The following is a 27425-nucleotide window of genomic DNA, read 5'->3' as shown; positions in this document are numbered from 1 at the left end:
AATTCATTACAAACATTAGTCAGACATCCAAAGAATCATCTACATGAGGACAGACCTGCAGGACACGGTGTTTTTCATGGTCCTGACTTACGGTGAGCGGTCAGTGGAGGAGACCATGGAGGGTTTAAACGAGACGAAGGGGGCTGATCTGGCTCAGAGGCCGTCAGACTGCAGCCCAGAACCCAAAAGTAAGACAACAAAGAGGAAATAAGTTAAATGAACTCTGGTGGTTAAGATGTCTCATAAGTAAAGTTTTTGTCTTTCATAAAAATATTGTAGAGAAAAGACAGATTGTTGTCCAAATCAGAATTTATGAGTGTTCAAGGAACAAAAAAATGACAAAAAGTGACTCCTTCAGTCTGAGAGACTGAATAACACAAACAGTGTCTATCATAGTTGAGCTTTAAATGTAATGTTGAAGATTATACAACTGTCAGTTGGTAAGTAAGTCTCTTGTGAGTGACTTTGAGCACTTTTCTCCTCAGAGAAACACTCTGTGGACGAACGACGCTCTGCACTGATCCACAAAGTGAGTCATGTCACATCTCTGATTCAGTACAAGACAGCAGGCTGAAAGTCAGAGGACTAAAGTATCATCAGTTCTCATGTTGAGTCATTTTTCTCATGATTTCTGCTTTTTTGTGATTATGAGAAATCATACTGAACTTTCTAAAAGAGCTTATTTGGATAAAATGGATAAATAAATAAATGTCCTGCAAATTGAATGACTTTTCCAGGTGGCAGTGGTGGCAGCTGTGAAACAACTGCTTTTGGAAGCTTCGAATGATTTGAGCTTGAGGAGTTCAAGAGATTCCTGGAGTCAATTTTTCTTTGGATGAGTCTGTCATACAAATCACAGAAGCTGAGTCCATCATCAACCAGAGCAGATATAATGAATCTGATGGTGGATGAACTTGGTCATCAGTCTGTGGAGGTGACCAGAGAAGTTTTCATGCACATGAACAGAACTGATCTGGTGCAGAAGTTACCAGAGAGCAGCTCAGCATCCAGAGGTAAGACCAACATGCATGAGTGTAAACTCTGTGTCATCAACAGGTTTTTGTGTTGGTGGTGTCATGGTGGTGCAGTGGTTAGCACTGTGTCCTCACAGCATGAAGGTTGTGTGTTTGAGCCTCCTGGTTGGCTGGAACCTTTCTGTGTGGAGTTTGCATGTTCTCCCTGTGCCTGCATGCTTTTCCTCAGAGTGCTCTGGTTTCCAGTCCAAACACATGCTTGTTGGCTTTATTGCTGGTTCTAAATTAAATGTGGGTGTGAAAGGTTGTCTGTCTGTTTAAAACCTGAGGTGGACAGGTGTACCCTCTCTCATTATCACAGCTGGGAACCCCCAGTTACTTTGGTTGGACAGGATGGAGGGTTTCTTTGTTGGGTTCTTATGTCATTTTATAGTTTCACATGATTTTCTCTTTTAAATCATCTGTGTCGTCTGAAGGCTGATTCTACTTGGATGTGTGATGATGTTTGAATCCTCAGAGTTGATGGTAAATGTCTTTCCTCCTCAGAGAAACACTCTGTGGATGAACATGGAGCTGCACTGTTGAAGAGAGTGAGTGTGACTTTATCTCAGCTTTCATTCAGTAGATTCAGGCTGTAAATCATCCTCATCTTGAACATTAAACACGATGAAACAGACGAAGCATCTTTGAAACTGGATGCTTCTCACAGTGTTAATGTGGAGTCTGCAGCAATAATGTTTCCACTGACGACAGAGTGAAGGACTCCGCCCTCAAACCAGCGTTCGTCCCTGTACCATTGTTAATTCAGTGGGTTGGTTTCGCCCCCTGTTGGCTCTCCAGGAAACTGCAGGTCTTCCTGGTCGTTGACAAAAGTTTAGTGAATAACAGAAACACACAGTATTAAAGATTTATACCGTCTGTGGTAAATTACAGCTTAAGAGTGTTCAGTCAGACATAAGTAGCTCTAGTGAGCATGTGAATGTGATGCTTACTTTGGATTATGGAACTTTTTATTATTATTAACGGATTCAGTATTTATTAAACTCGGTGTATCCGTTGTTGCTTTGGAGATGCAGAGACTGATTAAAGAGACACGACGTCACTCTTTCTACTCATACCTGAGCCAAAGGTAACGTTGATGGAAAGGCGGTAACATCTATTTCAACTCGGTTTATTTCTATGGCGCAAAATTAGAACAACAGTCGCATCAAGGCGCCTCCGGTATTCAGGCGGGCTGACAGCTGGGAGGAGAGAGACGCAGAAACGCGGAAGTTGTTCCGCCTCAGCGTTTACAGAAAGTGAGAGAAAGCAGCGGGAGAACAGTGCCTCACACTAAGCTGCTTCACAAACACTGAAGAATGATTTTCCATCAGCAGTGATTCCAGGTGTTCACATTTTACATGAAGTATTGAAGGTAAGCGCGGCATTAAGTTCTGCTTCCTCCTGGAAGTTCACGTTCGTAGTTCTGCTTCCTTGTTGGAGTTGTTTTCATATGTGTGTAACAGGGAATGAGATACAATAATAAGTTATATTAGATCATGTGACTGTTGCTGGTTTGAAGCAGAGGTGCAGAGCTCTGTGGGAAAGAACCGGAGGTCTCGGTCACGGTAGAGTTCTGGTTGTGGCGGTTTGAAAAGGCCACGATAGTCACGTGATCTTAACCCTAGAACACTATCGCTATAAACAGCAACACAATCACTAATGCCGGGTGATTTTTACCCGATATAATATGACCAACAAAAAGTACTTGTCATCAAAATATATCAAAATTTGACAACACATGACAAATTAGAGTTGTCTTCTTTTACTTTCAACTGTGCCATGTCTAACAAAATGAAAAAAGTGTCATGTGGGGACCCTAAAATAATGCTCCAAAATCACAGAAAAATTAGGGCAAAGAACAACAAAATTCCTAAAAAAGATAATGACACTGGAAAGCTGGTCTTTGGTCCACCCATTCCTGGGACATTTGAGACTTCCCTGGTGAAGGCACAGTCTCCTCGACACACTAACAGCTGCAGGAGAGAGAAATCATGTAAATGCTGAAAATCAAATAGCGATAGTATTCTAGGGTTAAAGTTATCTGTGCGCAGCTTAATCTCTCATCTTCATCAGACACCAGATCTTCCTCACACACTCTGCTTCCTGGATGGTGAATGTCAGAGTCACAGATATAATGACACAATAATTATTATAAATGTTATTTAAAGGTTTGTGGTTTTTTTTTACAATAAACAAATAACAGTTTGTTTATTGTGTGTTTCTGACCAGTTCGAATTGAGATTTTTAATTTGTAAAGTTTATATAAACCAGGGATGGATAATTAATTTTACCGGGGAAAATGAGACTGTTGTGCATTGTACTGGTTCTCCAAAAGCTGATTCTGTTCATCTGGTCGTAGCGTTTTGTGGGAGAAACGTTTCGTCGCTCATCCGAGTGACTTCTTCAGTCTCAGCTGACTGCAGGTTTCCCCAAATCTTATAAACAGTACATTTGCATAATGACTGAAACCAGCCCAGTGAAGGAACAATAGGCTGGGAGGTCAGTTCCTTAATCATAATTATGCAAATTCTCATGACCATTGATCAACAACCACTGACCAAAACCCACTGATCAAAGACCACTCAGGGCCTTCTTGATGTGCTGTTCTTCTGCCTCCCTGGCCGCTGTGTCAGTGGGGATGGTGTTCGCTCTGTGTTGTAGCGTCCTGATGATGCCCAGTTTGTGCTCCAGTGGATGACGAGAGTCAAACCTTAGATACTGATCCGTATGTGTAGGTTTACGGTACACGTCATCTTTTAGATGTCCCCCATTACTGATGGAAATCTCACAGTCTAAGAAGGCTAACCTGCCACTTTTCATATCCTCCCTGGTGAATTTGATGTGTCGGTCCACTGAGTTAATGTGATCCGTGAAATGTAGTACGTCCTGGGATTTCATTTTCACCCAGGTGTCATCCACATATCTGAACCAATGGCTTGGTGGTGTTCCAGGGTAGGATAGCAAAGCCCTCTTTTCCACTTCTTCCATGTACAAACTGGCCACGATGGGTGAAACTGGGGAGCCCATGGCACACCCATGTTTCTGCCTGTAGAACTGACCCTTGTATGTGAAGTAGGTGGAATGAAGACACAGTTCCAAAAGCAAACAGACTTGGTCGGTGCTGAGAGTGGTCCTGTTGCTGAGGTTGGGGTCATCCTGTAATCCCTTACGGACTACCTCCAACGCTTCCGTGACTGGGATGCAAGTGAAGAGAGATGTAACGTCGTACGAGACCATGGTTTCGTCTGCCTCCATGATGACATCTCTCACCTTCTCAACAAAATCCAGGGTGTTCTGGATGTGGTGTTCAGAGCTGCCCACCAGCGGGTTGAGGATCGAAGCCAGAAACTTGGAGATGTTATAGGTGACAGAGTTGATCATGCAGACAATACTTCTTAAAGGTGCACCCTGTTTATGTATTTTTGGTAAACCGTACAGGTTTGGTGTAGACTCCCCTGGGTACAGCCTGTGGTATGAGGTCCGGTCAACAGCCTTGTCTTGTTCTAGCTGCTTCAGACAGTCTATCGCCCTCTTGCTGCAGCCACTTCCTGGGTCTCGTTTCAGGGGCTCATAAGTATTTTCATCACTGAGTACTGACAAGATCTTCTCATGATAGTCTTTCTGGTTTAGCAATACTGTGCACCTACCCTTGTCTGCTGGAAGGAGGATAATGTTGTTGTCATCACTAAGTGATGTGAGTGCCTTCCTCTCCTCCATGGGGATGTTGGATGCTGGGGGCTTTGCATTGCTGAGACAGGCCGAAACTTTCGTCCGTAGTTGCTCTGCTTCCACTTCTGCAATATTGTTGTTACGAATTGCTGTTTCTGTGGCTGTGATCAGCTCCACTAGCTTGGAGATTTACTTTCCTGGATGATTGAGAATGCATCAAGACATTGTACTGGTTCATTTATTACTTCCCAGTGAAACTTTTTCAGCAGCTATTTAGAAACAACTCAACGTCCTTTTGGGGACAAAAACTAATCCTCTCAATTTTATTCAAGGTTCAAGATGATGTTTGACGTTCACGTCCAATCACAGCTTTCATTTGGGTGATAGAAAAGTAACAAACGTCCATGTCAGTAATGTTGTCATTAGTGAAATACAAAGCAGTCAGTTTCCATCCATCAAATGAACAAACAGCAGACATGCTGTCCTTCATGTATAATATGATTTCTTCATTTTCCAGGTGGTAACTATGACGACTAAGAAGCTGCTCATTGAAACACTGAACCAGTTGAGTCCAGAGGACTTTGCTGAGTTCAAGTCACTCACTGAACTGGAGAAAGATCTATCATCCGAGCCAAGGGGCCGACTGAAAACGGCAAACACACAGGATGTAGTGGAGCTGATGGAGGAGACGTACAGAGGAGAGAGTGTGGAGGAGACCAGAAAGGCTTTAATGAAGATGAACAGGACTGATCTGGTGCAGAGATTATCAGGTATCACCTCAGGAACCACAAATAAGAGAACAAAGACTTAAATATGTGAGAATACTGCACATAGTTTATCACATTCATATGAAACCAGGTGCTGACTGATAGAAAAATCTCTTGACTCTGTGTTGTGTAGTGAATGATGAACAAAGACGTTTATATTTTCGTGCTGCTTTTTATAACGTGGATTAGAGCAGAATATGTGCAGGTCAGGCAGGCTGGCTCATTACAGGAGGCTCAAACACAGCACACTACAAAATAATAGCAGCTTATAGCCGGTGTGCAGTGATATTATGTGACTGTTTCAGGACTTCACAATTACAACAAACCACTGAAACTCTTCTTATTAACAGTTAGACAGCTACAGAGGTCACGTGCTCTGTATAGTGGTCGCACACATGCTGATACCTAATGATCCCACACAGTGCAGTGATCCACTGCCTCTGAGAGAGGGCGCCATTGAGCCAATAAACATCACAAATCCATTGTGGTTATTATGGAATCACACACACCATAAACACTGTTACACAAGCTCAGTTACAGTATTTTGATCAGATCAGAACAAAAACATCCAACATCATTCAACATGGTTGGAAAGTCTTCAAGCAGCTCTACAGGTTATAATTATGTCACTATTAACCCTCATCATACTGACTGAAGTCTGTGGTAGATTTTTGTCATACCTCACAGATGTGTTTTTTTCTATCATTTAAATTTTTAATGAATTTGTCAGGTTGTTGCTAATGTTTCACACAATTTTCTATTTCTGCTTTGATTGGTGCTTCTTTAAAAATACAAATGTTTGTAGGTGTCAGAGGACTCCAGTCAAACAATTCCACCTTTACAGTTTTAATAAATGGGACTTATTAACTGTATTGTGAATTTATTCAGTTGCAGCTGGTCCTAAATTAAAGTAACACACAGTATCTAGTATCTGTCAGTGTTTATAAAGAAGAAAGACTCAGATGCCATCACTGCCTTCATCGTCTGGATGGGGAACTTTCCAGACTAGAAGTCATCAGAATGTTGGAGACGTAGCTGCATCTACTGTACCTGAGAGAGCTGGAGTTCTCTGGTCACGCAACCCATATCAAGGAAGCATGTAACAGACACGCATGTGCAGCACGCTTTGGAGAGACAAAGCGCTTCATGGTGTCATGACCTCCAGCTCTCACTGGGGCAGTTTGAATCTGAATGTGCAACAAGTGGGTGAAAGTAGCACCTCCAAGTTTTAGGCCATGGTTCTCAGCTGGTAAAGGGTGGAGTGCTCACTCCAGGTCACGGACGAGTTCCCCCATTTGGAGGAGTTTAAGTATCTAAGGGTGTCGTTCACAGGGGAGGGGAGAGTGGAGCAGGAGACTGACAGATAGATTAGTGCTGTGTTTGCAGTGATGTGGATGCTCTGCTGATCTGCCCTGGTGAGGAGAGAGCGGGCCCTGATGTTTTAGATTTGTAGGTGGAGCTATGTTCCTGCCCATGCATATGGTCACAAGCTCTGAGGACTGAAAGAATGAGATTATGGATACAAACAGAAATGAGTTTCCTTTAAGTCTATCTGGGAATGTCCAAGTTATGTCCAAGTTACGGTTGGTTAGCATGGGAGAGGCAGCCTGGGACCCTCATTGGACAGAAACGCCCGGTCTGGAGTCGACTCCCGTCACGTTCAAAGACATGTAGTGTATATTTATATATATGTGTGTGTGTGTGTGTGTGTATATACACACATGAAAGTGATCAGCGATCAGAGTATCCTGTGTGTGCTCTCATTCACAAAGTTAGGCCTCTCTCTAAAATCATTATTAACGAGTTAACGAGGTTTAAGTGTCACTTTGATGTGAAATCTTTCATGTTCTAAATCCTCATAAAGCCTGATGATAAAACAGTTTCTAATCTGACTTTTTCTCTTTCTTTTCTCCTCAGACAAACAGTTTCCTCCACTGAGCCAGAGAGTGAGTAACGTCACATCAGTCGACTTCACACAGTTCAGCTTTGATTCAGTAGATGAAGACTGAAAATGATCTTCATCTTAAACACAAATCATACACATGAAATTCAAGCTGCAGCTTTGTCATGTACACATGAGTTTTATACATGATTGGTAAAGATGCGAGCAGTTAAAGCTCCCCTCTGTTTGTAAAATCAGGAGACTCACTGCAGTTTTTGTAGCTCAGTCTTTGACAGAGTTACAGTCAGGCAGTAAAACAGAGTCACAAACCTGTTCATGAAAATTAAATCCTTCAAAAAGAGGAAAAAATGAGCCAAGAAATAAAAAACCAATCCAAGCAGGTACCCACCGAGCACCAGATGTTCATGGAGGTTATTTTCTGCTCTACGTCTGGTCGACCGGTCATGACCTTAAAAAGACGCAGCTTTATGTCTGAAGGTCAAAGGTCATCTTTTCAGGTTTTTAGAAGGAATTGGATTCAAACATGAATTTATTTTTAGCACACTAAAATGTTTCTGTTGATTAAAAATCAAACAGATATTTGAATGGTGCATCGCTGTCATGTGACCTCTGTTTTTACCAGGTGGAAACGATGGAGTCTCTTATTGAGCTGCTTTTGGAGACACTGGCTGATCTGAGAGGCAGCGAGCTCAGAGACTTCATCGAGATCCTGAGAAGAAAACGTGGCTCAATGAGCCCCATGAGTCTGCCTGAGATGTCAGACCTGCAGGACATGCTGGACGTGCAGGATGAGGTGTTTTTGATGGTGAGGACTTTTGGCCAACAGTCAGTGAAGAAGATCGTGGAGGTTTTAAAGAAGATGAAGAGGAGTGATCTGGCTCAGAGGCTGACAGACAGCAGCTCAGAAGCTCAAAGTAAGATAAAGACAAAACATGTTAAAATGATAAAAGTGTTTCTGCTTCAGTTCATATTAGAAACAGTCAGATTTACAGAGCAAAGAGAGCATTGTTGACGAGCAGAAAATGATGTTCAGCAGGTTTAAATGTAACTTTGTTTTGTTGATCTCTGTGTATTTTTTTAAAGCTCGATTAGCTTTTATTAAACACTTATTTCTATTTCTGTTAATTTCTCTTTTTTCAGACAAACATCTGGATGAACATCTGTCTGCACTGATCCATAAAGTGAGTAACGTCTCATCTGTCTGACTCTGCAGAGTTCAGCTTTGATTCAATAAGATGCAGTTTGAAAATCATAATTTCATCATTTAGATTAAACAGTTGTCACAGAAATGTTTTTAGATTAAAAATCAAAGATTATTAAAAAGTGTGTTTACATAAATACATCTTAATAAATAAGATAATAAAAGAAAACAAAGTGTTTCAGAGAAAACATTGAAAACATTCAAAGTTTAAAACAGCTACAAAAACATAAATCTGTAATTTTCTCAGTGAGGAAACATTTTTTCTTTATGAATGTTTGAATTTTCCAGGTTGCAACAATGGCAGCTGTTACAGATGTGCTTCTAGAAACACTGGAGGATTTGAGTGATCAGGATCTCAACAAATTCAAGTTGTTCCTGCAGTTCACTTGTTTTCAGAAGAGTCTTCCACAAATCAAACTGAATAATGGCAGAAGAAGAATAGTGAATGAGATGATTGATAAACTTGGTCATCAGTCTGTGGAGGGGATCAGGGAGGTTTTAACAGACATGCAGAGAACTGATCTGGTGCAGAGGCTGTCAGAGAGCAGCTCAGGACTCAAAGGTAAGAGGAAATAATCTGTCAGAGTTTCTGTAATAACTTTAATACATTTTATTTATTCATTAAAGTTTATTTAACCAGAAAAAAATAAACTTGTGACATTAAAAATCTGTTTTACAAGAGTGTCCTGGCCAAGAAGGACAGCTGTACAATAATCATAAGCTGCATAAATTAATACAACAGATATGTTGGGATTATTCTTAACTGTGTGTGGAAGGATTTTAAATATAATATTACACCTTACAGTAAAAATTAATTTAAAGAATTAAATCAGAGAAACTCACAACAAGAACTGCATAATATAAACTTTATTATCATTTATAAATGGATGAATGTTTCCTCTGATTTATTTTGGACAGACGTTGATAAATGAACACATTCAGGTTGTACAAACACAGTAAAATTAAACAGATTTGTTTTCATATTTCAATGTTTAAAGTAAAAATATTCAGCTTATTGAATCAGTGACTTTCTTTAGTAAATGTTGTTTTAAAGCTCTTTGAACTTCTTTCCTTTGAAAATATTTTTCTTTGTTTTTTGCATTTTGAGCTCATTAATATCAGTCTTGTGTTGTAAATGGATCTTTATGTTAGCTTTGATTGAAACTCCACTATGGAGACAGACGACCTGTATGAGGTAAATGATTCAAAGTCTTTTCAGTGATTTCTCTGTGATTGTGTAACTATGGCCTCCTCCTGCCTTCAGTCAGCACAGCTGAAAGTGAAATATTAAAGCTTTTTATTGTCAGGACTCAGTGTTATACTCAGGATGAGCACACATAAAGGACACACACACATAAAGGACACACACAGTGTCTGTATCATGTAGTTACAGTTTGTATTCAATGTGTTGCAGCTGCAGGATCATCAGCTGAAGGATTTGATGTGGAGGAAACAGAGAAAGGTCAGTGTCCAGAAAACACATGAATCAATAAATGCACTCATTGATATGAAGATGAAGAAGATGAAGAAGAAGAATTACTGAATGAAACAGAACTGGATCATTTCCTCACACGTTGATAGTTTCCCATCAAATATGACTTCATGTTAACAAGTTTAATGTTGTTATTAATCCAACTTACAAGGATCATCAGAATGAAATCAAAGCATCAGTTATTTCAAAGTGTCTGATTATTAACACTGATGTTAAATCAGTCATGAATGAAGCTTTTAATCTTTCTTTTCTGTCAGAGAAACACTCTGAGGATGAACGTTGGCCTGCACTGATCCACAAAGTGAGTCATGTCACATCTGTCTGACTTCAGATCATCCAGCTTTCATTTCATAAACACAGGATAGAAATCTTCAATAGAAACAAATGATTTGATTTTGATTGGAAAAGTCAAAGTTTGATAAGTTGAGCGTGTGCAGTGAGGGAGGTCTGCAGCAGGTCAGAAAAGTCCTGAACTTGTTAACAGAAGCAGAATAATTGTTAATCAGCTGTTTGTGATCATTGTGACAAATATGACCAATGACATCATCACCTTATGTGATGGATGATGTCATCTAAACACATCTACATTTGTAAAGTGTTGATGAGAAAACAAACAAACCTGAAAGTGAGAAATGTCACATTTATCTCATGAACATTTTCTTTGAATTTTCCAGGTAGAAACGATGGAGTCTGTTATTGAGCTGCTGCTGGAAGCTCTGGATGGTCTCAATGAGCCGGAGCTAGACAAGTTCAAGTTGAACCTGCTACAAATTCATCGCAAATATGACTCAGGCCTCTCATTGATGTGGTACATGAGGACAGACCTGCAGGACACAGTGTTTCTGATGGTGCAGACTTACGGCCAACAGTCAGTGGAGAAGACCATGGAGGGTTTAAACGAGATGAAGAGGACTGATCTGGCTCAGAGGCTGTCAGACTGCAGCTCACTGCCTCGAAGTAAGACAACAAAATCAAAACTCATTAAAGTCATAAAACTGTTTTCATGTCTCATAAATGTCTGACTAAAGTCTTCTTTGACTTTATAAATAATATTTGTAATAAAGACAAAAAAACACATCTTTAAAACATATTTTATGGCTGTTCTGGAAAAATCTACTTCAATAAATACATAAAAATGAGACCAGATTAAATCCAAATACTTTGTGAGGAGGAGTAAAAATGACTCCTTCATACTGTTTATTATTGCTGAGGAGGTTTCAGTGTAATTCTGCATATTGTCCATTTTTCCAAAGTCATATTTCCTGAATAATTGTCAGTTAGTTGTTAAATGTGTTTGTCATGAGTGACTTTGAGCACTTTTCTCCTCAGAGAAACACTCTGTGGATGAACGACGCTCTGCACTGATCCACAAAGTGAGTCATGTCACATCTCTGATTCAGTACAAGACAGCAGGCTGAAAGTCAGAGGACTAAAGTATCATCAGTTCTCATGTTGACTCATTTTTCTCATGATTTCTGCTGGATGTTTGTGACAAACTGAAGCTTCATTCAGTTTGACTTCTTCAGCAGTAATTTTCTGCAACACTAATGTCAGGATGTCTTTACCACTGAGGATGAGCTGAGGAAGTGTCAGCATGTACATTTGTCCTGACTCTTCAACAGGACAGAGAAATCTGAAAACATCAAACACTTTCAGCTTAAACAGGAAACTTTATTCTACTTACAAATATTAATAAAGAATGAACGATGATGTGAAATCAGGGAAAGATTCTTGATGGATATATTTCAGTTTTTATCTGCACAGTGAGAGAAGAACTGCAGCCTGTAAAGAAAAAGTATTCAAACCCATAAAAGTGGATCACAGTTTTAGATTTTCTTCATTTTTTTGATAAACGTACCGCAACTAGTAAATAGATGCTTGTGTTTGGCTAAATAAATATGTGACCCCGTGATTGTGTTTATTGTTCCAGGCGGCAACAATGGCAGCTGTTAAACATCTGCTTTTAGAAACTTTGAATGATTTGAGTGATGAGGAGCTCAAGAAATTTAAGAGGCTCCTGCAGACGATCCTTCCTTGGAGGAATCTGTCATTCTTCTCATATAGGTTGAGTCCATCATCAACCAGAGCAGATGTAGTGAATCTGATGTTGGATGAACGTGGTCATCAGTCTGTGGAGGTGACCAGAGAAGTTTTCATGCACATGAACAGAACTGATCTGGTGCAGAAGTTACCAGAGAGCAGCTCAGCATCCAGAGGTAAGACCAACATGCATGAGTGTAAACTCTGTGTCATCAACAGGTTTTTGTGTTGCTGGTGTCATGGTGGTGCAGTGGTTAGCACTGTGTCCTCACAGCATGAAGGTTGTGTGTTTGAGCCTCCTGGTTGGCTGGAACCTTTCTGTGTGGAGTTTGCATGTTCTCCCTGTGCCTGCATGCTTTTCCTCAGAGTGCTCTGGTTTCCAGTCCAAACACATGCTTGTTGGCTTTATTGCTGGTTCTAAATTAAATGTGGGTGTGAAAGGTTGTCTGTCTGTTTAAAACCTGAGGTGGACAGGTGTACCCTCTCTCATTATCACAGCTGGGAACCCCCAGTTACTTTGGTTGGACAGGATGGAGGGTTTCTTTGTTGGGTTCTTATGTCATTTTATTTAGTTTCACATGATTTTCTCTTTTAAATCATCTGTGTCGTCTGAAGGCTGATTCTACTTGGATGTGTGATGATGTTTGAATCCTCAGAGTTGATGGTAAATGTCTTTCCTCCTCAGAGAAACACTCTGTGGATGAACATGGAGCTGCACTGTTGAAGAGAGTGAGTGTGACTTTAACTCAGCTTTTACAAAAAATAGTTTTTAGTATTGATAGAAATGAAATAATGTTTTCTTATGAAACTTGAAGTTTTGCAGTTCATAAAGAGAGTGAAGTAAATATCAAAACCGCCAGCTGTCTCTTCAGTGATTATTCTAAAAAATATAAATATTAATGAAGACATCTTTTTTTTTTATTAATATTTGATATTTCTACTACAGTTTCTCTGGAAATTAAATAAAAAGAAATCTTTAAATCGTCCAACAGAGATATTATACAGTAACTTAATACATTGTTTTGGTTTTACAGGTAAAAGAACAGAAAGCTGTCAGACAGATTCTCTTGGAAACACTGAATGAATTCAGTCAAAAGGATCTAAAGAAATTCAAGCAGTTGCTGCCGTTCACGTGCTTTAAGATGAGCCTGCCACAAATGGAGAGGTACTGGTGTCAAAACAGGACAGAAGACCTTGTGTATGTGATGGTGGATAAACTTGGTCATCAGTCTGTGGAGGTGACCATGGAGGTTTTAACAGACATGAACAGACCTGATCTGATGCTGAGGCTGTCAGAGAGCAGCTCAGGTGAGACCAAACAAAGTTTAATAAACAGATTTTCATAATTTACAATAAACTTGTTTAAACAACTTCTAATCAACAAACATTAAAATAAACAGGAAACACAACAGACGTCCGAAAGTAACTTTGCATAAATGATCAGAGCTGAATCCAACCTTTCTCTCTGTCTCTGTCTTGTTCTGACATCACTGGTGAGAATATTTGGATTCATCAGCTTTTGATCATCTTAGACGTCACTCAGCTGCACGTCCTGCTGAACATGTTGTTCTGATGTTGAAGCAGCACTGCACAGCATAAAGTGATCAAACAGCAAACATGTGGACAGTTAGAGGATGATTTTATATGTCAGCATAACATCATTCATTTGAATTCTTTGTGTCTCAACAAGGACGAAAAACTGAAAGAAGTTCAGAGCTTGAAGGTTGTCAGAGCCTGACGGTAATCCCTTCCATTCATCCATTTATTGCTAAAGTTTCTTTCTTTATAAACATGTGTACTTATTGACTAAAGAGACTGTCCTCTGCAGCAGGACTGCAGTGATTGGACTAATCTTGAACCTGAGGTGAACAGTACAGATGCAGACGAGGCTCCAACTTACAGGTAAATCAACTTCCTGAATGCTGCAGCACAGCAAACTGGAACTACAGGAAACAGTTCAGCTTTGGATTTATTCCCAGAGGAAATTCTTCATTTTGCATCCGATTCACACGACTACTCTCTGTGTTTCCATTCACTCTGTTGTTCCTTCATGGGTGTGTATTTAATTCCTGTTTCAGCCTTCAGTCTGCAGCAGGACACTTTGAATGCAGAGTGTCGGGCTTGCGCTGGGTCTGTAAGGGAAAGACCAGCTTTCAGTACCAGTTTAGATCTTGGGAGGGACACATGGAGAGGATGGAGAGCAGACAATACATGCCTGCAGGTCCTCTGATGGACGTCACAGTCACTGCTGGGAAGTTAAATGAAGTTCACCTGCCACACTGGATCTGCATCGGTAAGAGGACATGAAGGAAGACTTTCAGATGTTTGACATTTCTGACAGTGAGCGCACAAACTGTTATAAACTGTTCTTCTCACCATGTTTGTGTTGTTGTGTTCTCCTGCAGATGACATCCCTGACATATTGGACACGTTTGCAGTCCTTCACATAGATGACTGTGGAGATGTTGTGGAAAAAGTGTCTGAGGTCACACCAACACATGTCAAGTTAACTGAGCCGATTTTCTCTCCGAGAGCGGTCCTGATGAAACTCGGCGTTCCTGTGAAAATCGGCTGCAACGTGTTGATCTATCAGACCAACACAGCTTTCCTCACACTGCATGTTTATCTGATCCCACGTGATCCTGGGCTACAGCAGGTTATTACATGTTTCACAGTATAATAGGCAGAATTCAGGAGAATGAATAAATTAATATATAAAACATGGCTTTTTAGTATCTTTGCACTTTATTCTTCACAGGTAATAAAGCAGAGGGAAGTGCCCCATGGATACAAAGCTATCCTGAAGCCAGATCCAGAGAAGTCCTTGAAAATTCTTGATCGTTTCACACTAACAGCAGATGTGGATGGTGCAGAAATCTGTCCTGAAGTATGGTTTGAAATGCTTTCATTTCTTTCCAAATACATATTTGCATAATAGGCTGAGAATAAATAGTCCAGCTGTCTTCAGCAGCCTTCATGCATTTTACTGAGCAAAGAAAGGATTCAGTAAATATTCAATAAGAAGAGCTGATCTGGAAGAAGTGAACATGATTTACTGAGATAGAAAAATGAACGAATCTATTTGGTGATTTAACGCTGATGAACCTTGATTGCAGTGTTAGGATTTAGGACAGGACCCCCCAAAACAGTAAGAGCAATCTTACTGTGGCAGGGAAGTTTGACTCTATAGAATGAAAACAGTATTGTTAGCTCAAGCATGACCAAAGCACAGAAAATGAGTGTAATATATTATAATAAATAGGATATACTAAGTGATCGTAGCAAAAAGAAGGTTGGGAAGGGTAGGGTGAGGGAAAAGCAAGCACAATAGAGACCGAGCCTACATCAGAGGCTGGAGTCCTGGATGGTGAATGGAGAGCAGACAGAAGAGATTGAAGTTTGATGAAGCTCAGAGAGTGAAACGCTTGTTAGCAGGAGCAGAAACATGACAAAAGATACAAAAGGCTTTGATACACCACCAGCTATATGCTGACTTACCAGGACTTTAACATTTGAGTGACTTTGAACCAGGAAAAGAAAAAACATGAATGATGAGAGAAAACATGGATACAGGATGATGCTGGAACTGGATCAGATGCATGAACCATAGGCCGGTGCAGACCAGCAGTCCATTTGTGGACGAGAGAAGGTGGAAAGCTTTGAGAACCTGCTGAAGCTGCAGCTTTTGAAATATCACTGTGGAGTAGTAAAGGCAGAAATAGTAACTTACAAATATCCATACCATACCTCTCTCTTTCCCGTTGCTCTTTCTTTCTTTAACAGGATTTAAAGCTCAGATATCCAAGTGGAAAGCCAAATTTCTTTGAAGTTTACACTGAAAGTCCAGATGGAAACTTCCACCTTAAACTCACATCAAAAAAAGATCTTCAGCCAGTATGGACCTGTACAGTTCGAAAAGGTTAACTTTACATTTTCAAATTTATCATCACTTTATTGTATTAAATGAGTACAATTACATGTTAGCTCAACATTGTCAGTAAGCTATATGTAGCAGCAATCTTCGGTCCTTCTTTGCCGCTTCTGCAGGACGTACATTTTCTGACTCGTCCTTTTCTAAGATAGTTTGTGTCTTATTCTGTAGGAAGAAACAAGGCGAATGTAAAACAGGAAACATGTTATTTATTCCACGCAAAACCCAAAACTACAGAACAGATATCTCTGGTTGGAGCCCCGTTGACATTTTCCTGATATTATACCTAAAACAGCTATAAACAGTGACGGTCAGAAAAGTGTTGCCCATGACAGAAAGATGCAACGATATCTTCTATAAAATCCTTTTGGAAAATGAGAAACATCTAATCGATGAATTCAGTGCAAAGTAAAACATACAATGGTGAAAAAACCTCTTTAGACCAAATAATCTACCTGAGCATAGATTCTGTTGGAAATGTCAGTGTGCAAGGATTTTATAAAACGTTATTTTACACTTATATTTGGTGAGATGTTTATGGTATGTGGGGCCTTTCCTGATCACCGAGCCTCTCATTCAGTTTCAAACTAGAAATGTCCCAAAATGTTCATGTAAATGTGCTGTATATCATGCAGAACAATCACTGAAAATACCAGATTTCCTCCACCTAACAAATATCAAAATGATCACAACTATACTTTTTGTGAAGATTTATTATTTGTTACATTTGAATATGAATTAAGTTTAAATTGAAAACCTTTCATCACCACACGGTGGCCCAGTGCACACCGTTTTATTACACCTACCAACCACACAATAGAATAAAGCGGGATGAATTTATAGAGCGTAATATATTAAATTACAACATAAAATATTGAAGATTAAAATGAGAAACAACACAAATTAAAGATCATAACAAAATACTTAAATATGGCCGATGGATTGGAGTAAAGTTTCTTTAAAATTTTATATTTATACGTTTTATGTTCCTTGATTATTTTCAGCCGAATACCAAAGCACTGATCAAGCACAAGGTAAGATATTTCAAATTATTTGTATAATAACTGCATTTAACATTTTACAGTAGTGAGTTTTCTTTGGTTTAAATTTCACAAGTTTACCAAAATTTACCAAAATTTGTTGTTAATCCAGAGACGTTGCTCATCCATGCCATAGCCCAATTGACTCCACTGTTAATTGTTGGTCGTATTTCATACTGCTGCAACTTGTGCCTGAGGAGGAGAGGACTTCCTTTAGAATTCTGAGAATTTAAATCAGGGGTGCACACACTTTTTCAGCATGCGAGCGACTTATGAAATGACCAAGTCAAAATGATTGACCTACTATGAAAATGCAAAACATATATTTATTTATAAACATATGGAGTATTCATTCAGGCATGTTGCATAACTGTATGAACCCATATTACACAACACAACTCTGTACATTTTTGATATTACCTTACTCTGATGACTTGCACTGAATGGAATCAACCAGGGATGCACAGTCTGGACGGTAGCTGCTGATAGTCAGCCTCAAGTACACTTTCAAATAATCATCAGTCATGGTGGAACGGTATTTGGACTTAATAATCTTCTGGGAAAAGGCTGACTCACATGAATAAGTGCAGCTGCAGTCAAGGAGGTAACACATTTCCTAATGTTGGGGTACTTTTCCTCTGCAAGTTCCAGAACTGTCCGTTAGCCCTGGACTTAAACTCAGCTTAGTGTCAAAATCTCATCCTCTATTTCAGAAAAGTTCCGGTGAAACAGTGTATAATTCACCTGTTTTTCTTCATTGGTTCATTCGAAGACTTCTCTCCTAAGCCACTGTGGAAACTACACAGCATTAAGAAAATAAACACTCAACGTAAGACACAGCACCTAAAACGACACTGTACAAGAAAACAAAGATAAAATCAATAAATACCTTGTTGGCTGCATGCTGCAAAAAGGGAAGTACTCCCCATTCTTCTGAGGGTTCCTTATAAGTGTCTAGTTAAAGTCCATTCCACTTAACTTTCAATAAAGAGCATTACGGCTCATTCTTGCTACCTGCTTGCAGGTGTTTTCTTAGGTTTCCAAAAAGGAGACAACAAGACTTGTAAGCAGGCTTGACCTTAAAAATAAAAGCACCATAACTTGAACTACATAAAATAACATAAATAATGTACAGCTTAAACAATTTACAACGATGACATGGACCTTGACAAGATAAAGAAATGATCTAAATTATATAAACAATATCATCATGCCAACAGCTACACAGTGTTTCAAATTTTGATGCGAGTGGATCAACCTCTGCATCTTCCCAAAAAGGGTAGCATGTGAATGTATCGACTGCATCCATTATCTCTTTCATGTGGAGCAATTTTGCGCATAACGCTTGTTGGTGTATTATGCAGCGGTAATTGAGGAAATCCGGAATAACATTGTCCTCCCTGCACCTGGCAGTCAATCCATTTGAGTGGCAAACCATCCGTGGTGATGGACACCAATTTGTATACTGGGAGCCTGGTTTTCCCAATAAATTGATTGAAAGACTGAAAAATGTTTCAGTTTGCTAGCATAATGAAAGTTAAAAAGTTTGAACATTTGTTAAGAAATTAAAAACTTTCCTTGTTATTTTTAACAGCTGCAGGATCCTCAGTGGGAGCAGCTGCTGTCAGCTCTCAGTCGGCTGGTAGGTTCATCAATATTACCTGTTCTGTGGTTTTATATAATGTGACACATAGAACGCTGATGAATCCTAGTGAACAGTCAATCACACCTTTTTTCCCGCCACAATTTTACTTTTCGTTAGCTTACATACTTTGTTCTGTCTTCAAGTTTTCATTCTAAAGGAGGAGCTCTCAGTCTCTCAGCTCTCGGTGGCAGCGAGTCACTAAACTCAATCCTGCTTATATTTGTTTCTTTACAGAGATAAATATAATATTCATGTATTCAGCCCTCTGTGAATCACTTCCTTATCATGCTGGAGGGGTTTGTGAGTCCCAGGCTTTTTCCTGAACAGCTGATTTCCTCCAACAGAGTGATGATGGTTGTGTTGTCTTCTAACTTCATGAAGATTAACAATCTGAACAGCAGCCTGTTTGACAGGAAGTCCAGTATCCAGTTGCACAATGTGTTCCTGAAGACCAGAGTGACGAGTCTGCCAGTCAGCTTCACAAACAGCCTGCTGAGAGAGAGTTTGTTATATTTCACATGTATGAAGAGAGAGTGCAGGGCAGTGAAGACGACATCATCTGTGGCTGTATTCAGCTAGACGACAGTTATTATTAAAGCTAACGCCTACTGGTAGATCAGCCCAGTAAATACGGTGTTTCTGTGTTTTTACTGGTTCATCTGTTTCACTTTCAGATGAATCCCAAAGAAGTGGTAAAGTACAAGCTAAGATGTTTCACATGATTTGTGTATAAAAAGAACTGCACTTTGTGTTTGGCTGTGGTGGGTTTCCGTTGGTTGCTGACCTCATATTTGAAGTACTGCAAAATGCCAGGGAATGAATGAATAAGCTCTTGTTCAACAATGGCACCAACCAGCTTTTCCAAATCTACTGATGCTGTTGACTGGACTGTCAAAATGCATAAATCGAGTCAGTTCTACTTTTACCACCAGATTTTTAGCACCAGTTAACGAATGTTTCTAGATGTTAAAGAATTCAACAGAACTTGTGGTAAAATACCAAATATAGAACTGTACCACATAGTGCCATTTTCTGTATGAAGCTGCTGGCTCTGTGGACATGAGGAAGATCAGTTTGAGATATTCTCAGATATCTATTGTTTGCAGCACTGAACTGGTGTCCCTGACTTGACTGAAGACAGGTGGGATAGAGTTTTATCCTTAATTGGGCATTTTGTGACAGAGAAAAGTTGTTTCATTTATTATGTATCATGTATTTATTTTTGTTACATCCCCACGATGAAGGTCTAGGGGTGTGTGTGGGGGGCCTGGTAACAAATGGGTCCAGAACAGAATGAAAGGAGAACAGACAAAAATGTGTAGTAAATAAGGTAGTTTTTATTATAGAGAACCTTAACATAAAGAGCCGGCAACGCCGTTTTACCAATAACACCAGAAAAAGAAAAAGGTTGCGAAAACAAAGAACACAACAACCAAACAAAAAACTCCACACCACGAGGAGGCACTTCCAGGGGCCCACAAGCTCACCCTGTCACTAGCAGCAGCTAGCTTTACTGTGTTGAGGCCAACAAGCCCACACTACTCACATGAAGCAGCTACACTGCTTCCACAACTCCACACATCAAGAACACAAAGCGGAGAAAACCACACTCTCACATCCAGTTCATCCCCAGCTTATATGACCTCAGAGAGGTGATTGCTGACCGGGCCCAGGGTGTAAACGAGAACGAGGCCAATGAACAGCAGCTGTGTCCTGGGGATAGAGGAGCGAGAAAGGGTGGAGCAAGAGGAGGCGGAGAGAGAACACCACACCCACACAAAGCAGTTAGAGGCTGTATCCCAATTCAGGGTCTGCAGCCTTAAAGTACGCAGCCTCAACGATCCTGAAGGGCCGCGTACTCAAAGACCGCTAAGGCTGGAAGTGCGAGGCTTGTGAAATGGGACGATCTAGCCTCCGTTGCGCTGCCCAGGTTGCCTAGCAACCATGATACTAACAGCTGGAAGCGTGTCATACAGCTTTGTTTGACAGAGATGAAGGAGAAAACCTTTTGTTCATTTGTTTGTTTCTTTCTACATGAGCTTTGATCATTCTCTGTAAGATGAAGCTCAGCTATTGGACGGCGTATATTTTAAAGTAAAGGCTTTAAAACCAAGTTAGTACATCAGTACTAACTTTGTAGTTTGACATTTCTGACAGTGAGCGCACAAACTGTTATAAACTGTTTTCTTCTTCTTTTTTTTCTTTTTTTTTTTAAGTAGACCAGAGTTTAGTGGAATATTCTTTGGTGTAGTTATTTAATTGTTTTAATTTGGTGGCACTGAGTCTCTAATGTTTCAGTTTGCTGGCATAATGAAAGTTAAAAAGTTTGAACATTTGTTAAGAAATTAAAAACTTTCCTTGTTATTTTTAACAGCTGCAGGATCCTCAGTGGGAGCAGCTGCTGTCAGCTCTCAGTCGGCTGGTAGGTTCATCAATATTAACTGAGTTTTATATAATGAAACAGAAAACTGATCAATACTAACTGTGCTTATGTTCCCCAATGACTAAGATGTTGCTTTAAATTTTAGAGATGATTAAATTGAAACTGAAGCTTTGTCCTGTATGGCATGACCCTGACCTTTGACCTTGAAGTATTGCATACTAAGATGGTGTATTTGATCATCTTCACCCATGTGATTGGAGCAGAATTGGCTGAAATCTTTGGCTTCTATAAGCCTTCAAAACTTTATGGCATCATTGTGAACTGAAAAAATAAAAAGTGTGTTGCACATCTCCTTCCATGCTGCTCACATGTCGTATTACTGGATATTGACTTTTGTTTTTTTACTTGATTATGGTTTGACCTTAACCTTCATTGTTAGCGTCCAAGGTCAAAGTTACCAGTGATGGTCAAGGTTATATGTTACATATAACCTTGACCAAGGTTCTTTGTCAAGGTTATAAGAACCTTGGTCAAGGAAATAACTTCGGAAATGGTGTGTTTTAACATTAGTAAAGGAAAACTGTTGGAAAGGCTGTCAGCTGTGTGTGTGTGTGGGGGGGGGGCCCTTGTGGCGAGAGAGCACAGTTGCACTATTGAGCACATGTTCCAGTGATCAGAGTTGGAGCTAACACATAGCAAGAGCCGCCTGGCAGACTGACTCTGCAGGGGATGTCTACACACGGTGGGAGTTGTGTGCGTCGCTAAAGAACTGTGAGTAGACGTGGAGCCATGCCTGGAAAGGACAGTTTTAGTCTTTTATGCCAATTAGACATTTAGTGGATGTAGAAGTGCAATGTGTATCGACCCGTTCGCTATGTGGCTAGTTCATGCTACTAATGCTACCTGTTATGCTACATACCTGCTAGCTGTAAGCTAAACGATTTGGTGTTTGTGATATATTGTTGTTGGGGGTATTGGCAATCAATGTCATGTACTGTAAGGGTTTGGAGTAGTGTATGAAGCTCGTGCATGTAGATGTTCATATAGGAATTCCCATTTGTAGTTCTGGTTAGATTCGAAGAACGCTAATGCATCATAATTCATGACTTAGATGTTTATTACATTCAGTATTCTGTATATGTTCTGTTCACAGACCACACACACACACCCACACCCCTCACCACTCTGTAAGCCTGCGGTTGCATTACTGTGTTGCTGTACTGTGCTGTTAAGCTGAGGAATCACAGTAAAGACGGTATAACCTTTATCTGTGCGTCCTGTGTGTTCTGACCGACACCCCAAGGTGAACACCACTGCTATTCAGCCAACGCCTATACAGTCCTGGGTTCAACCCAAATTAACAAAAACTGAAGGAGGGACAAAGAACAAACTAGCACAGACAGACAGGATGATCTGGAGCTGATGCTGTTAGGTATCAGCTTGTGATAAGAAACAAAAATGGCACCATTTATTACAGAAAGGTTTTAGAAAAGAGCTCCATAGAACAGAAGTATGGTTTACTTGGAGAGGAAAGGATGCTGGTTTGATTCCAGTCAGAGGCACAAATCCCCCTTTGTGTTATGTCAGGAAGGGTATCGGCTGTAAAACTGCCAAATCAAACATCTGCAGTGACCCCGTATGGCAGGGCGCAGTTGAACGTAGCTTATTCCAGATTTCAAAACATATTTTTCAACATTATTCTGAAATTGCATTGAAATGGTCTGAAACCAAATCTCAGACATGACGGCTACACCTGTTTAATCAGATGACACAGCTCATTATTAAACTCTGATGCATCAAACAATGACATCAAGCGTCCATATTCCAATTTTTCTTACATTAAACGTGTCATCCAGTTTCTGGCCACGTTGCAGGTTAGAGAATTACATATATTACATATATATAATAAGTATTTATGTTGTGTTAGAGCTGAGATGACCCCTTATACAGGAGATACTGGACTGGTTTAAAGGTTTGGGGTCTCTTTTACTGTAGAGTATTACCCCACTAGTAATCACCAGAAATTAAGCTGCTGGTGGGGAGACTCGCCTCCCTGTAACTGCCTTTGTCTGTATCTCTTTCTTGGCTCTTGACGGAGGCAGTCGCACTTTCTCTTTTTATCATTCACCATCCTCTGGTGAATAATAATCGAACAGGACCGCCTACCATGTGTTTCTCTTCAGGTTTAAATCGTTTGGATGTTTGGAGGCTCGCAGTGACGAAATAATAACTCGACTAAAATGCGTTAAGGCAAAAGTAACGAGCCGGTTTAGAAAATGTGAGAAGTAGAAAGTACAGATATTTGTTTATAAAGGCAGGGAGTAAAAGTAAAAAGTAGTCAGAAAAAATAAGACTCGGGTAAAATACATTTGTATTTGTACTTCGTTACTTCTCACCTTTGTGCCCGAGGCCTTGAAACTGCCAAGCAGATGCACTCTCATGCAGCTCCTCATTTCCTGATAATAAAAGAGAAGACTGCAACATTAACTAGATACAATAATCTTTAAATGTCTGGATGAAAAAAGGAAAGATGTCATTTATGTTCTTTTTAAATAGTCGACCAAAAGGAACGAATGTGTTTTTAACATTTAATGAATTTTAATTATGAAATAAATGAATTTTTTAAAGCATTTTGTTATGAAAGCTGAGAATAAAGTAAATAAAATTTTCACATGATAAACAACCCTTAACTTTTTCCATTTCTTTCCCTTTCTTTCTCCAGACAAGAACTTTGTGGACAAACACAGAGTCCAGCTGACCAACAGAGTGAGCAACATCGCACCCATTTTGGATGAGCTCCTAGACAATGAAGTTATCGACCAAGAAACTTATACCAGAATTAGAGCTCTGTCTACCACTCAGGACAAGATGAGGGAGCTCTACATTGGTCCCCTGCAAGCTAGTGCAGCCTGCAAAAAGATCTTCTATGACATCCTTTTGGCAAATGAGAAATTTCTCGTTAAAGAGCTCAGTGAAAAGGATTAAATGTGTTGAAAAAACAGTTTTTAGACCAAATATAGATCTACCAATATCTACCAGAACATGACATGATTACATTACAAAGGTTTAGATGCCTTTTCTTTGTGGGGGTTTTATTTTACACTTACATTTTTGTAAAAACTGTTCTATGTGTTGCATTTGCTCCTCAGTGGCTCCTTTAATTGATCCATTTTACAGGAAAAACTATGGATATTTGAAAGTTTTATATTAAAAAATGTAAATGTTATATATGTTAAAAATGAATCAGCGATGTCATCAGCCATGTTTTTATTCAAACACATTTCATCCCAAAACGTAACATATATGTGACAAATCGTCGCTATGTTACTCGTTCCCAGGCGTGAGAGCGGGTTGAAATTGATAAATGTAAGGTGATGGTTAATGCTAGGGTTAGGGCCGCGAAGAGAATAAAAAGGGGAGTGCTTCAATTAAGAATCCTGAGCGTTCATAAGGACGCAGAGGGGTACCTTTCGCATTACTATGAATCCTCGGGGCCGTGAAGCTGAATGAGTTTTATCCATAAATCATCCAAAGCCTCATTAATCTCTTTTTCAATGTCATCATCTTATTGTAACTTGAAACATAGTGACAAAGATTTACTGTCCTTTAAAAAAATAAACCAAAATTAAAGTCATGTTTTTCTTGTTCATTTTGATGATTAATTAAAACGTTTTATAATTTAATCTTTGAAATAAAATCTTCATTTTTATCAAATGATTTATTCAAATAATAATGCAGTGCACATTATGGAGGGAAGGGGGAGGCAGAAAATCAGAATATTCATTCAAAAATATGATGGTAAAACACGGAACAATTTCTGCACAAGATTTTAAATTATGTTTTGCATTTGTTGTCCACATATGCGGACATCCCATTGTAACCGAGGACAAGGGATGAGTAAACGGGGCAAAGAAATAAATCGATCATTTATTTATTACATGAGTTAGAGATACTTATTCCCAGTCATTTCCAGACAGGACTTACAACACATCCTGCTGATATCCCAGCTGCACATGAGACTTGCCACACAAACTGTGCGAAAATAACAACACTGAAACCCGTCACACCCCGCTTAGCGACACTGCAATCGTGGCACACACTGCAAACAATTCGGGTCTCAGCGCAGCTGGGAATCAGTGCTATGCATGGCCTGCGATTGGGAGATGAAGGGAAGTGGCACAAACAATTAAACAAAAAAAACAAAAACAAAAGGGAGGTTAGTCCGCCCTTACACAACTTACTCTCAATCAATAACCGCCTTTACGGCTGGACGGACTAACCAAAACAAAATTACAAATCAATCAAAAGAACGAAAAAAGGACAGCAGAGACAGCACAGCTGAAAAACAAACAGCATTATCAATTAAAATATTACCCAATAAAATATCAATTTTATAAAACCATTCAAAATCATGAAGCTAAAACAAACACTCAATATACCTACAATATTGATCAGTTTCCCTGCGCGCAGTCGATCTAGGGCTTGATCAATTCTTCTATTAAAATTCGTGGTCACACTAAAAAAGTCCAATGACACATTAAAAATAGGCACATGCAAAAGCAAACGATCCAAACAAAAATGGCAAAAGTCTCTTACCGACAGTATACCCACTCGCACCCGAGTGAATTAATTGCCTCTGGTTTTTTCCACAGAAGAGCGCTGACTTCACCCCACACACCCACTACCTTTTCACAGCTCTTCAGCCAATCACCTGGCAGAGAGCAACAAACTGCCAGGTGACACTTGTTACACAAAGTAAACATCACATTCACATGCTAACTAGAGCTACTTATGTCTGACTGAACACGCAAGTTTTTAAGCTGTAATTTACCACAGACGGTATAAATCTTTAATACTGTGTGTTTCTGTTATTCACTAAACTTTTGTCAACGACCAGGAAGACCTGCAGTTTCCTGGAGAGCCAACAGGGGGCGAAACCAACCCACTGAATTAACAATGGTACAGGGACGAACGCTGGTTTGAGGGCGGAGTCCTTCACTCTGTCGTCAGTGGAAACATTATTGCTGCAGACTCCACATTAACACTGTGAGAAGCATCCAGTTTCAAAGATGCTTCGTCTGTTTCATCGTGTTTAATGTTCAAGATGAGGATGATTTACAGCCTGAATCTACTGAATGAAAGCTGAGTTAGAGTCACACTCACTCTCTTCAACAGTGCAGCTCCATGTTCATCCACAGAGTGTTTCTCTGAGGAGGAAAGACATTTACCATCAACTCTGAGGATTCAAACATCATCACACATCCAAGTAGAATCAGCCTTCAGACGACACAGATGATTTAAAAGAGAAAATCATGTGAAACTAAATAAAATGACATAAGAACCCAACAAAGAAACCCTCCATCCTGTCCAACCAAAGTAACTGGGGGTTCCCAGCTGTGATAATGAGAGAGGGTACACCTGTCCACCTCAGGTTTTAAACAGACAGACAACCTTTCACACCCACATTTAATTTAGAACCAGCAATAAAGCCAACAAGCATGTGTTTGGACTGGAAACCAGAGCACTCTGAGGAAAAGCATGCAGGCACAGGGAGAACATGCAAACTCCACACAGAAAGGTTCCAGCCAACCAGGAGGCTCAAACACACAACCTTCATGCTGTGAGGACACAGTGCTAACCACTGCACCACCATGACACCAGCAACACAAAAACCTGTTGATGACACAGAGTTTACACTCATGCATGTTGGTCTTACCTCTGGATGCTGAGCTGCTCTCTGGTAACTTCTGCACCAGATCAGTTCTGTTCATGTGCATGAAAACTTCTCTGGTCACCTCCACAGACTGATGACCAAGTTCATCCACCATCAGATTCACTACATCTGCTCTGGTTGATGATGGACTCATCCAAAGAAAAATTGACTTCAGGAATCTCTTGAACTCCTCGAGCTTGGAATTCCTCAAATCATTCGAAGCTTCCAAAAGCAGTTGTTTCACAGCTGCCACCATTGCCACCTGGAAAAGTCATTCAATTTGCAGGACATTTTTTTATTTATCCATTTTATCCAAATAAGCTCTTTTAGAAAGTTCAGTATGATTTCTCATAACCACAAAAAAGCAGAAATCATGAGAAAAATGAGTCAACATGAGAACTGATGATACTTTAGTCCTCTGACTTTCAGCCTGCTGTCTTGTACTGAATCAGAGATGTGACATGACTCACTTTGTGGATCAGTGCAGAGCGTCGTTCATCCACAGAGTGTTTCTCTGAGGAGAAAAGTGCTCAAAGTCACTCCCAAGAGACTTACTTACCAACTGACAGTTGTATAATCTTCAACATTACATTTAAAGCTCAACTATGATAGACACTGTTTGTGT

At 39.8% G+C, this 27425-nt stretch overlaps 1 protein-coding gene and 1 long non-coding RNA gene across 3 annotated transcripts; one reads left to right on the top strand and one right to left on the bottom strand.

The window, feature by feature from the left end:
* Window positions 1-854: 854 nt before the first annotated feature.
* Window positions 855-24721, top strand: LOC146659951 (uncharacterized). 2 transcript variants are annotated; one of them, XM_085423925.1, is made up of 24 exons: window positions 855-1013; window positions 1521-1564; window positions 5203-5455; window positions 7370-7398; window positions 7978-8269; window positions 8496-8536; window positions 8845-9118; window positions 9971-10018; window positions 10306-10349; window positions 10723-11005; window positions 11378-11421; window positions 11979-12264; window positions 12774-12817; window positions 13123-13396; window positions 13779-13828; window positions 13917-13990; window positions 14167-14381; window positions 14494-14744; window positions 14847-14975; window positions 15872-16007; window positions 17024-17053; window positions 18654-18701; window positions 21079-21126; window positions 23810-24721. In XM_085423925.1, exons 1-24 carry the CDS (start codon window positions 893-895, stop codon window positions 24070-24072), a joined length of 3321 nt encoding a protein of 1106 aa, XP_085280051.1. In that variant the 5' UTR covers window positions 855-892; the 3' UTR covers window positions 24073-24721. The 2 variants fall into 2 exon arrangements, with proteins under 2 accessions (XP_085280051.1, XP_085280050.1); XM_085423924.1 differs by lacking the exons at window positions 855-1013; window positions 1521-1564 and adding an exon at window positions 1583-2388.
* Window positions 24722-26249: 1528 nt separating this feature from the next.
* LOC146659950 (uncharacterized) lies at window positions 26250-26992 on the bottom strand. Its single transcript, XR_014913841.1, has 2 exons — window positions 26804-26992; window positions 26250-26294 (listed from the first exon to the last, which is right to left on the bottom strand). It is a non-coding gene; the product is annotated as an uncharacterized LOC146659950 (long non-coding RNA).
* Window positions 26993-27425: the final 433 nt, after the last annotated feature.

The sequence above is a fragment of the Rhamphochromis longiceps genome, linkage group LG11 (genome assembly GCF_057381845.1).
Source record: "Rhamphochromis longiceps isolate RC_006_pf linkage group LG11, R_longiceps_female_GT1.1, whole genome shotgun sequence".
In the NCBI taxonomy this organism is placed as follows: Eukaryota; Metazoa; Chordata; class Actinopteri; order Cichliformes; family Cichlidae; genus Rhamphochromis; species Rhamphochromis longiceps.
The sequence above is the reverse complement of the archived record's forward strand: the minus strand, read 5'-3'. Positions and strand labels throughout refer to the sequence as shown.